This window comes from Astatotilapia calliptera, chromosome 14 (assembly GCF_964374335.1).
Source record: "Astatotilapia calliptera chromosome 14, fAstCal68.1, whole genome shotgun sequence".
Lineage (NCBI taxonomy): Eukaryota > Metazoa > Chordata > Actinopteri > Cichliformes > Cichlidae > Astatotilapia > Astatotilapia calliptera.
In genome coordinates this window covers 1818843-1831687 of record NC_137435.1, presented here as the reverse complement: position 1 = coordinate 1831687, position 12845 = coordinate 1818843, and the positions used below count along the sequence as shown (strand labels likewise).

The 12845-nt window shown below is 47.4% G+C and overlaps 1 protein-coding gene across 2 annotated transcripts; it reads right to left on the bottom strand.

Moving 5' to 3' along the window:
- Positions 1-255: 255 nt before the first annotated feature.
- On the bottom strand, positions 256-11883 carry LOC113036327 (arf-GAP with coiled-coil, ANK repeat and PH domain-containing protein 2). 2 transcript variants are annotated; one of them, XM_026192614.2, is made up of 23 exons: positions 11632-11883; positions 11458-11535; positions 11323-11380; positions 10820-10939; positions 10537-10590; positions 10388-10446; positions 10055-10238; positions 9932-9976; positions 9737-9832; positions 9567-9641; positions 9324-9427; positions 9196-9247; positions 5399-5499; positions 5212-5323; positions 4917-5110; positions 4615-4684; positions 4065-4159; positions 3907-3974; positions 3403-3563; positions 3079-3188; positions 2880-2990; positions 2547-2608; positions 256-2053 (listed from the first exon to the last, which is right to left on the bottom strand). In XM_026192614.2, the coding sequence occupies exons 2-23, from the start codon at positions 11508-11510 to the stop codon at positions 1932-1934; spliced, it is 2106 nt and encodes a 701-aa protein (XP_026048399.2). In that variant the 5' UTR covers positions 11511-11535; positions 11632-11883; the 3' UTR covers positions 256-1931. The 2 variants fall into 2 exon arrangements, with proteins under 2 accessions (XP_026048399.2, XP_026048400.2); XM_026192615.2 differs by having other exon boundaries at positions 11760-11855.
- Between the last annotated feature and the right edge of the window lie 962 nt (positions 11884-12845).

Sequence of the window (12845 nt, the reverse complement as noted above, 5' to 3'; positions counted from 1 at the left end):
AGGTGCGTTCACTGGCAGCAGCTGCAGGTCTGAGCAGCACACAGAACTTGTTTTCAGTGTCTGATGGAAACATGGGATGAACTACAGTACTGTGCAAAAGTCCTGAGTCAGCAGCATTTGTTTGTGATTGGCTGAAACAAACAGCCCCAGTTTACTGTGACATGTAAATAACAACAGACCCCTCCCAGCTGTGAACACAGGCCTGTGATTTCACACTGAGCGTGCTCTTAATAAATGAAATGTTCACTCAGCCCATCAGAAACATCAGACTTTATTTAAAACAAAAAAACAGACATTTTGAAATGTTAGGCCACACCCCTTCATTCAGGTAAAGTTTTAGTCCCGCCCTGGTTTTTATTTCCACTCATGGGCTCATGTTTGGATGTTTAATTTTTAAATGTTTTTCAGAGAACAACAAACAGAAAGCATATTATTTTTTACATCTGTGCTCGCAGGTGCGCAGACGGTGGGCGGAGCTTGTGAAATCCACAGGTACGAATTACTGTAGCAAACTGTATGTTTCAAACAGCTGGAGCTCAAAGTGCCGCGTGATTGGTGAGAACAAACATCAGAGACTCTTCTTCAGTGGTTTTATTGAGCAGTAGTATCACAGCAGTAACGAACGGCGTCATCGGCGTGATTCGACGCGTCCTGCTGTGTCAAACATTCAGTCAGAGACGAGCCTCGCGGCCTCGTTCATTCACACAAACAGTCAAAAACAGATGAGCAGCAAAAGTCTGAAATCCCTTTTGGACACACTGTTAAACGCGGGGCATTTAGGGAGGTTATTAAATTCAACCCTGACGCTTCTTCCTCCCACCGTACATCAGACTTTCAGCGAAGCTCATCACGGCTTCACGCTCCGTCACAGCTCGGTAAAAACGTGGAAACGACAGCCAAATATTTACAGTAACAGCTGAAACGTTTACGTTCACAGACACGTTTTTCTGGTTCCAGTTGTAAATATTACTGTGAAATACAGCAGAAGACTCGAGGTAATAACTATTTACATGACCTTCAAACGAGGGAGAACTTTGGATCAATTTAATCCGAATTTGTCCCAGAATGTAAAAACACTTTACCACAAAAACGTCACTATATTAAAGATTCACCTCCAAATATGAAACATTTTATTGTTCAAAGGGTTTCAGAGTGTTAAAATATTGTCTCTCGTTTCCCCGTCGTTGTATTTGTTATTACATTAAAGACGTTTCAGTCTAATAAACATCTAAAAACCACGATACCAAAACGTGCCTGTTATTACCCTTCACTGTGCGGTTAGGTCACATGTTACTGTTGTTGTATTTCCTCGTTATTACCAAGCTGGGATGTGAAGTGTTTGGACTTTCAAACAGAGACAGATTAAAACAAAAGGTGGAGGCTGTAGCTCCATCAGCTGTCAGAGCTCAAACAGCACCACCTTTCACACATAAAACGCCTTCATTCCCAGCGATCCGCTCCAGCTTTCGGTGATTCCTATTTTTCGGCGCAGGAGCGGAAACATCTGGAAACGTTTTCTGGAACGCTGTCTGAATTGTGAGGACATAAAGTGCTGTTGGAAGTTTTTCAGGACGTGTCAGTGTCTTCACAGTAAATTAGTAACCGATTAACTGTGCCCAGCAGGGGGCGCTAGCTGTAACTACATCCTGAAGTAAAGTTGCGTGACTGAGGACAAACCTCTGTAACATTGATCTCCTCTCATGAGAGTTAAGACGTGATTATTCAGATAAAATATATTTAGATTCAATAATCTGAGGTTAATATGAGAGGAAATATTTTCAGCTGCACTCGTGGTTATCTGAAGGTCGGTAACGGTTCTCCGTCAACGGTAATCCAAGAAGAAGGTGTCTGAGGTCTTCCTCCTGCGTGGGCTGGTACTCGTGAGAGAATAATTTACACTGTTACCGTCACCGCTCTCCATCCTTTCAACACTACCCCTCCTCCTCTTCCTCCGCCCCTCCTCGGCTGAAGTGCCGCCGGCTCAGTCGCTCCGGGTCATGTGACGCCATGTCGCTGAAGTCCCGGAAGATGTCCTGAAACGTCTCATCATCTCCTGAGGACAACACGACAGTCACAAGTTAACAGGAGACATCATGGGAGGAGGCCTGGCCTCTCCCCTGCCTCCAAAGAGCCAATCAACAGAGGAAATATAAGCCAATCAGGTTCACAGGTTAACCCCAACCTAACCCAGGTTCAGGTAAAGGTTCGCGACCATTTCAGAAACTGTGAGCACGCCCAGCAGGACTCTGCATCACAGGGAAACAGGTTTGAAAGGTCGAGTTGAGGAAAAGCCGACAAACTTTCAAAGCGTTTTGACGTCTCCGTGACGACGAAAGTTACACTTACAGTTCCTGCTCCGGTCATTAAGAGTGCGCCTTTAAAATAACCAATCAGATTTCACCTAGCTACAAAACTTTGATAAAGGACATAATCTTTATTTTCATTTTTGGACTGCAGCAGCTCTGCGTGACGCTCGTTCAGCCATCTGGTTTCACCTTCCTTCTCAGCTGAAGACAAACGTGAGACAAATGTTGGAGTCGACTAACCCGCGGCGCCGAAGACTCCCTCCGAATCCCTCATCTCCTCGTTCATCCGGGCCATCCGGAGCCTGAAACACACGAGCCATGATCACGTTAAAAGAGTTCACAAAGGAATTGAAAGACTCCGTTATCGGTCGTGTGTTTCCACAGCGCTCTGAAGACCCGCCTCGACCAATCAGATCAGTCCCTTGACGTACGAGAAACTTTATGATTGGACTCTGGTCACGGTCTGAAATGTGAAACGTCACGTGTCGACTTTTTCATACATCAGTGGGCTTTTCTGATCTTCAGGATGCCGTGGAAACAATGTTAAGGCTGGAAACACTTCCTGTGACTCACAGAGTGACGATGTCAGCATTGGCCGTTTCCACGGCGATGGCCAGAGGGTCATGACCTCTCTCATCCACTGCGTACTGATTGGCTCCTCTCTTCAGCAGCAGGCACACCTGTCTGCAACGGTCAATTAAAACCAGCAGCGTTGATTCGAGCTCATGCTGTGTGTGCGTGTGTGTGTGCATGTCTGTGTTCGTGTGGTTACCCGGTGTGACCAGCAGTGGCGGCAGCGTGCAGCGCCCCCTGTCCTCTAAGGTCTCTGTGATTGACGTTTGCGCCGTTCTGCAGCAGGAACTCGCACGCCAACAGCGACCCCTGCAGGCAGCCGAGAGAAACAGTGACAGCAACGAAGTTTGTATTCTGTTTACATCACAGCTCTCTAAAGGCTCAGTGTGCAGAAATAATATTACTGATAATAACACTAATAACAACGATGATGATGTCAGTTAGGAGTCAGTGATGTTATTAATGAGTAATAATCAATAAAAGGTGCCTTCAGTAACATTTCCTCTTCTTTGTGCATGCTCACCCCGATCGCTGCTCCGATCAGCGGCGTGCGGCCCTCCTCCTCGCCAACGCTCCCGTTGACCTCCGCCCCCTCGGCCAACATGGACGCCATGGCAACCAGGTCTCCTGCCAAAGACGCCTGATAGAGACGTAGCATGGCTGAGTCCTTATGACGATGATGCTCTGAAACAGAAAACGCAGAAAACATTTTTTTCTAAACACAATAAATTTAAATTAGTGCTGAAGCGCAACAGGACGCCGTAACACGCCGATGCGAGCACTGACAGAGGAAGCCAACCGCACAGCTGTCGTGCACGGGACAGGAAGTGAACAGACGGGTGCTGCAGCAGAGAGGCGTGATGGGTCAGGTGTTACAGGGGGCAGTGAGGCTCAGAGCAGCGGCAGGAACAGCAGTAAAATGTAAAAGTAATAGATTATTGCAGTGATGAATGCGCTGATAAGGTATAGTTCCAGTTTAAACAAACTTCTTAAATTCTAGTTACAATGTGCAGACGGTCGGACTTACGAGCGCCGTTGGCCTGGACAAACTTCTTCTCCACGTATTTCTCTTTGATCCACGCCTCCTTCTCGGCCCTGACAGGGAGAAAAACAGGATGCTGAGTCTCTGCTTCCAACATTCACGTTCAACCAAAGCCGATTCCTTTCAGCGGCTCGTGTTTTTACCGCGGGCTGTCGGCTCGGGGCTTGACTCGTCCCTCCTCTGAACACCGCGCCTCGTAGATCTGGTTCATCACATCGTTTCCCAGAACGCACAGCAGCTGAGGAGGAGCATTCACATTTTAGAATCTGGGCCTGCGATCGATTCTTCATTGATTTTTTTTCAACGTCAGACATGAGCAGCACTGTGAGATTCTCCCGGTTAGACTCGGGACAGGTGAAGGCAGTTTGGGCTGTTCTGGGATCAGTTTGGTGGGTTTTCAAACATAAAGATCCAGAGAAGCCGGGAACTTCTTGTGTTATTTTCCACAACAGCTGATTGCCTTTTAGAGACTGTTTAGAGCAATTTCCTGAAATGATTCAATGACCGAGCAGCGATTTGTCGGCTTGTTATTAGTTCAGGGTGTTTGGTTCACACAGAGGCAGAAATCTGATTTTTGAGCTTTCTCGTTTCTCCTCGTGGCGTTATATTTGACAGCTTCCTCACTTTACGGTCTGCTCTTCACTTTATGATGCCGGAGTGTTAAAGCTTCAGTGCAGAGTGTTTCGCTTCTACCTTCAGCTGTTCGGCCTCCCAGGAGTCCAGAGTGAGAGATCGCACCTTCGACAGATGGACTCCGAGGCTCCTGCAGACACAGAGAAAGAAGAACATCGGCCAACGTGTTGCTGGTTTTCATCTTCTGACAGTAAACTATGAAGATCACCAAACACCAGTGAGTACTTCTCATGGTTCCCACAGGCTGTGTGTGGACAGAGAAGGTTGATGAAAGATCAAAGGGCGAGATTAAAGCCTGACACCTGCTAAAAAGCAGTGAAGAAGAAATGAGGAGGAAGTCCTCCTGAAACCTGGGCTGTTACCGGTGTATGCCCGAGCACTCGATGCACATGGTGACTGCCAGGTTGATGGAGGCCCAGCGAGGCTCTTCCTCCCCGCAGTCACAGCACCTCTGGTTCCCAAGGCCCCTCAGGGCCACGCTCAATGCTGCCGGCCTCTGGGCGGGAGGGCCCGGACAGACGTCCCCGCCACAATGCAGAGGGGGGAGCTCCTTAGGCTGCACATAGAGAGGAAGAACTCGTCAGCCAAACGGATGGGGGAGGGGAGTTAGCTGTAATATTCAGAGGTGAGTGTATCGTGGTCGTGGTGTGGACCGGCCTGCATCAGCTGAGTGTCGCTTCGCTCTCTGTAGGCGAGGTCGATGCTGCCCTGCAGAGCACTGAGCCAGGCCTGCTTCAGCTGCTCCGAGTCGGCCTGCAGAGCACAACACCTGGAAACAAACAGGTCAATTAACGCCATATCACATGACCCTACAGGTGTGAAAACGCCGTGTTCACTGTCTTACTTCTGGACGGAGAGCAGCTCAAAGCAGAAGCGTCGGTCCACGTGATCCAGAGATTTGACAGCACACAGTCGAAGATCCTCAAACAGAACCACAGCTTCCTCCTGCGGCGTGGGATTCAACATGACTCGTCATCATGATCCTCAGCAACATCACCATCCTCAGCAACATCACCATCATCATCATCCTCATCAACATCACCATCATCATCATCCTCACCACCATCCTCACCATCCTCAGCAACATCACCATCCTCAGTATCATCACCATCCTCACCACCATCCTCACCATCCTCAGCAACATTACCATCCTCAGCATCATCACCATCCTCAGCATCATCACCATCCTCACCAACATCACCATCATCATCAGCAACATCACCATCCTCACCATCATCACCAACATCATCACCATCCTCACCAACATCACCATCCTCACCATCATCACCATCCTCAGCAACATCACCATCCTCAGCATCACCATCCTCACCAACATCACCATCATCATCATCCTCACCAACATCATCAGCATCCTCAGCAACATCATAATCATCACCATCCTCACCAACATCATCACCATCCTCACCATCATCACCATCCTCACCATCCTCAGCAACATCACCATCCTCAGCAACATCACCATCCTCAGCATCACCATCATCCTCAGTATCACCACCATCCTCAGCAACATCACCATCCTCAGCATCATCACCATCCTCAGCAACATCATCACCATCACCAACATCCTCACCATCCTCAGCAACATCACCATCCTCAGCAACATCACCATCCTCAGCATCACCACCATCCTCAGCATCATCACCATCCTCAGCAACATCATCACCATCACCAACATCATCACCATCCTCAGCATCATCACCAACATCCTCACCATCCTCAGCAACATCACCATCCTCACCAACATCATCACCATCCTCAGCAACATCACCATCCTCATCATCCTCACCAACATCATCACCATCCTCAGCAACATCATCACCATCCTCACCATCCTCAGCAACATCACCTTCCTCACCATCCTCACCATCCTCAGCATCATCACCATCCTCAGCAACATCACCATCCTCACCAACATCATCACCATCCTCAGCAACATCACCATCCTCACCAACATCATCACCATCCTCAGCATCATCAGCATCATCATCATCCTCACCAACATCACCATCCCCACCATCATCACCATCCTCAGCAACATCATCACCATCCTCAGCAACATCATCACCATCCTCAGCAACATCACCATCCTCAGCAACATCATCACCATCACCAACATCATCACCATCCTCAGCAACATCACCATCCTCACCAACATCATCATCATCCTCACCAACATCATCACCATCCTCACCAACATCATCACCATCCTCAGCAACATCACCATCCTCACCAACATCATCACCATCCTCAGCAACATCATCACCATCCTCACCAACATCATCACCATCCTCAGCAACATCACCATCCTCAGCAACATCACCATCCTCACCATCATCATCACCATCCTCACCAACATCATCACCATCCTCAGCAACATCATCACCATCCTCAGCAACATCACCATCCTCACCATCATCATCACCATCCTCACCAACATCATCACCATCCTCACCAACATCATCACCATCCTCACCATCATCATCACCATCCTCACCAACATCATCACCATCATCACCATCCTCACCATCATCCTCACCATCCTCACCATCATCATCACCATCCTCAGCAACATCACCATCCTCAGCAACATCACCATCCTCACCAACATCACCATCCTCACCAACATCATCACCATCCTCAGCAACATCACCATCCTCATCATCCTCACAACATCATCACCATCCTCAGCAACATCATCACCATCCTCAGCAACATCACCTTCCTCACCATCCTCACCATCCTCAGCATCATCACCATCCTCAGCAACATCACCATCCTCACCAACATCATCACCATCCTCAGCAACATCACCATCCTCACCAACATCATCACCATCCTCAGCATCATCAGCATCATCATCATCCTCACCAACATCACCATCCCCACCATCATCACCATCCTCAGCAACATCATCACCATCCTCAGCAACATCACCATCCTCAGCAACATCATCACCATCCTCAGCATCATCAGCATCATCATCATCCTCACCAACATCACCATCCCCACCATCATCACCATCCTCAGCAACATCATCACCATCCTCAGCAACATCACCATCCTCACCAACATCATCATCATCCTCACCAACATCATCACCATCCTCACCAACATCATCACCATCCTCAGCAACATCACCATCCTCACCAACATCATCACCATCCTCAGCAACATCATCACCATCCTCACCAACATCATCACCATCCTCAGCAACATCACCATCCTCAGCAACATCACCATCCTCACCATCATCATCACCATCCTCACCAACATCATCACCATCCTCAGCAACATCATCACCATCCTCAGCAACATCACCATCCTCACCATCATCATCACCATCCTCACCAACATCATCACCATCCTCACCAACATCATCACCATCCTCACCATCATCATCACCATCCTCACCAACATCATCACCATCATCACCATCCTCACCATCATCCTCACCATCCTCACCATCATCATCACCATCCTCAGCAACATCACCATCCTCAGCAACATCACCATCCTCACCAACATCACCATCCTCACCAACATCACCATCCTCACCATCATCATCACCATCCTCACCATCATTCTCACCATCCTCACCATCATCATCACCATCCTCAGCAACATCACCATCCTCAGCAACATCACCATCCTCACCATCATCATCACCATCCTCACCAACATCATCACCATCCTTTTATGCAGTTCTTCCTCCAACTAACATTCATCCATGAAATTCTTTCTTCAAACACTAAAAGCAGAAAACTCACCTAAGTGTGAGGTGGTATAACCGGACGCCTTCCTGTGATTCCAGGACCAGTGGAGTGTAACTTGACTGTCTGGAGGGTTTCTACTTTGTTTTTATTTGAATTTAGCGTCGAATCAGAGTAAGTGAAAAATACTGATTTTTTTTTTTAAAGTGGACCTTTTTCAGTGTTTCATTATTTCCTGTCATGGATGTTCATATCAACCATGACCAACGGATTAATAATGAGCTCAGTACACAGAGTAAACCCTGTGAGCTCTAAACTCACAGTTTATCACAGCTTCTCCTGTTGAAGTGTCACGGAGCAGGTAATAATCAGAGGAGGTCCACTTTAAAACCGATTTCACTCCAGATTTAAGCTGAACTTTTAATTTTCTGTCATCATGTGAACATTTTGATTTAGAAATGTTAAACTTGAGTTTCTGATGTAAAAATTTGTGAACAGAAAGAAAAAAGTAAATTTTGCAGAATGAATAAACGTAGACAAAAACATGCTAACGATTGTTCTGAATGAAAGCAGGAAGAGCGGTCAGCTTCCAGAGAAATCTCAGGGACACCTGTCACACCAACATGAAGTCACGTGAGGTGTGTTCAGCTGTGATCTCAGCTGGAGCTGGGCAGTAATTTTCTCCCGCAGGTGGATTTAAGGCTGGATTTGATTACATGTAATCAATCCGAGGAGCTGAACTCTGTTTAATGGCTGTAACAGGGTGTGAATCCAATCAGAAGTTAAACCACCATAAACAGAACGTCCAGCTGGGAACAAATTCAGACCTCTTGATTGAGCTGATCAGTTATCAGGCAGTGAAATCGATCCCTTTGATTAGCTGTTCTTTGATTGAGTGGCCGGGTCTCACCTTGTGGGACTTCCTGTATATGAGCTGGTTGTCTCTGATGGTGAACCAGGATCTGAAACAGGTTTACAAGTTAGAAGGATTCACTGAGGTCAAAGGTCAGCAGGCCATGTGACACTGCGGGTCTCTACCTCTTCCACATTTTAGATTTCCTCCTCGAGCGTTTGAACAGGTAACCCCGGATGATGTCATCATTGCCAGGACATGCGCTGACCATCGGCTCACCTGAAGCGTCCTTAGAACAAACACACGCGTGTTTCAGAGCGTTCGTTCTGCTTTGAGTCTAAATGTATTCGTCCCTCCTTGAACAACATATCTAACATCTGTCTGCAGCGTCTGCTGGGACAGATGTGCTGATCTGTGAGACTCCTTACCCTCTGCTGGACCAGCAGGTGTCTGTTCTCCAGCTCCTTCCTCTTGGCCGTGCAGTCCGCAGACAGCTGTGACAGCTGTGGAGCACACACAAACACATACGTGTACACAGCCGTTACTCCACACCGAGGCTACCACACAAACCAGCACAAAGAGGTCAGAGGTCACAGACCTGCGCTGCCATGGTTTTCATGGTGGGCTCGAGGTCTCTTAGCAGGTCAAAGCCCTGGTGGAAGAAGGTGAACTGAGCGTGGACGAAGGAGAACATCTGGAAACGCAAACTTGAGTCAGTACACGAAGATGGTCGTATCAGGTATGTCCCCCCTCTATGACATCACACAGACCCACGAGTTGTGTTTTCACTCACAGAGTTTAAGATGTCGACCTTCTGCTGAGTCTTGAAGGTGTTGAGCTGAAAATTAGGACATAGAGGATAAAGCATCTGATGTTCCTTCATGTCATCAATGTTAAACACACTCAGGTGTCACACCTGCAGACAGTAATCCAAGGCGAAGTGCTGGTAGCATTTGCGTGTAGCGAGCAGCAGGTGACTTGCCCGCTCGGCGTCGGCGGCTTTATGTCGAGACACCTGAGCGTTCTTCGTCGCTGCCGTCTCCAGATCCTCGCCGATCCGGACAAACTCCTTCCTGGTCTCCGCCAACTGGGGCAGGAACCTCAGAGAGATGAAGAGCAGCAGTGTCATCACCAGAGCAGCTCTGCCGGTGCTCAGAGCTAAACTGTGTTACTGTTACTGTGGCAACGGCCTCTACACTGAACCCGGGAACCCCGACATACTGATCAGCCCCCCGGAGTGATGCCTTACTGCGTGCAGAGGTTAGTGAGCTGCTGGCCGATGGCTCTCTGTGTCTGATCAAACAACATCTGCAGGTGAAACACACACACGAGTCAAACACATGAGTCTCTGCTGGAGCTCAGACGAACAAACACGAGTACAGCTGAGCGTGGACTCACAGTGTGGAAGCTGACCATCTCCTGCAGGCCCTGGTGGAACTGGTTCAAGCAGGTCTGAGAGGAAGGAAATAGGAAGTCAGACAGGAAATGCCCCAACACCCCACCGAGAAACTGAGCAGACATGTTAGGTCATTAGTCCTTCCTGGCTTATTAGCTGGTAGTGTTAGATAAATGAACTCAGAGGAAACAGAGCAGACGTTGTGGGGCGTCGGGAGCTGAAAGTAAATTGGACGACCGGATGCAGCGATTTCTTCTTTTTCAGATGCATCGAGGAGCTGCTTACTGTGATCACGCTGTCCTTCGTCTGATTGGTGCACAGCTCAGCTAGGCCGCTCAGTAGCAGCTTATTGGCAGTGCTGTACGCTTGTCCCGCCTCTACCATCTTCCCACACAGCTTCATCACCTGATTGTTTAGAAACAGACAGTACAGACCAATCAGCTTGCCTCACTAGTAACAGTTAGCTTCTAACAGTACTTCATCAGTACTAGTAGTGAGTATACAGCTGTATTAACAGTATTTGTAGTACTACTATTAGCTGTGAAATTACAACTAGTATCGTAATAGTATTAGCTACAGTATTTGTACTGTCTAGCAGTATTAGCGCTAGTATATGCAGTATCAGTAGCCTAGTACAAATAGTACTACCACTATTTGTAGTGGAAGTACTTGTGCCTTGTCTCCATGCCTCTCTAACAGTTTTTATTACAGCAGTAGTGGTAGTAAAGTAGTAATAGTAGTAATGGTAGTAATAGTAGTAATGGTAGTAATGGTAGTAGTACTTGTACCTTGTCCAGTTTTGTCTCCAGCTGTGAAACATCTGTTTCAAACTGATCCAGAGCCAGCCTGAATAAAATAAATAAAGCGTCATCACTACAAGTGAACATGCGCAGATTGGTGTGTGCGTGCGCGCGCGCGCTTACCTGAACTCAGGTGAGTCTTTGACGCAATCCTCAAAGTCCAGCAGGCAGTCCATGACGTCACCCAGCAGTCCCGTGTCCCTGTAGTGAGTGCGAGTGTAAATAAAGTTAGCTGCGGTGCTTCATCCTGCCGTTAGCCGTTAGCTCCGCTCTAATGAATCATTTTTAAACACGCGCCGGGGACGTGGACGGACTCCTTCACGCGCCTGGTCCACAGCCTCACAGCGGGTGGATCCGTCGCGCGCAGCACACGCGCCCCGGTCGGCCCTCCATATTGGCGCGGTTGAGATCAGAGAGTAACTAACCCGGGTCAGCCGCTGTTCTCGGACTAACAGCTGTCCCGCTGCAGCCCGCTGTTGTCAGACTTGTTGCTAACCGACAACGTCCGCCTAATATCCGCTTTGTTTGGCTCGGAGCCAACCGACAGTCACAGCAACTCCAGCGACCCCCAGCGGCCCGGGGCGGAACCACACCTACCGTGCCCGTTATTTAGGGCTGAGTATCGTCGCTGATTTCTATAACCGATTCGATTCAGTTTTGACAGTCAGAAATATTCTAATTCTGATCATTTATCAGCACACATCCATGTTTTATATCTGTGTATAAACCAAAGCTGACACTGAGACTTCATCAGAGGTGTGAGCATCACAGCAGGTGTAACTGAGGATCCAACAGAGAAACATGAAGCAGGTTTTGTTGGAAGTACAGCAGCCAAAGTCAGAGGGAGCTCATGAGCATGGTTATCAAACGTGAAGCGCAGTTTGATCTTCTTTTGCTGCTGGTTCAGTCAGTGTTGGTCAGAGTGACGAAACCTGCAGCTTCAGGATCTGTGAGCGGTCGACTCTCAGCGCCGACGGCGTCTGTGGACGATCCACGCTCTGCGTTTACATCTTTGTGCTTCTCACTTACTGTTTTAGCTGTTTGGTGGTTGTTGAAATAGTTTTGTGAGCTTTAACCTGAGATTCTGTCAAAATAAATTTATATTTAAAAATCATTCAGGATTTAATGAATCGATATCGTGTTATTCAAGCTAATATCGATCTTTTTGAACCCACACCTACTCGTAATTGTTTTTTGATTTTCTTTCACTGACTGAATTAAAACTCAACATGTAGTAAATAACAGGCACTACTACTTAAATGCATAAATATTTAAGGTTTTATGTGTAGTGTATATGCATTTGTTTTAAAATTCAGATTAGAACAAATATATTGACAAAATATTTAAAAAAAAACTATACAAATATATTTTAGCCCTACAAAATTATGTTATTAGTTTTCTTTTATTAATTGTAGTTTCAAATCTCTTTTAAAAAAAGATGTTTGCATGTTTTCAGTGTTTTTCGCTGCTGCAAACCGACTTCTGTGAGGAATAAAATGCACGTAATCTTT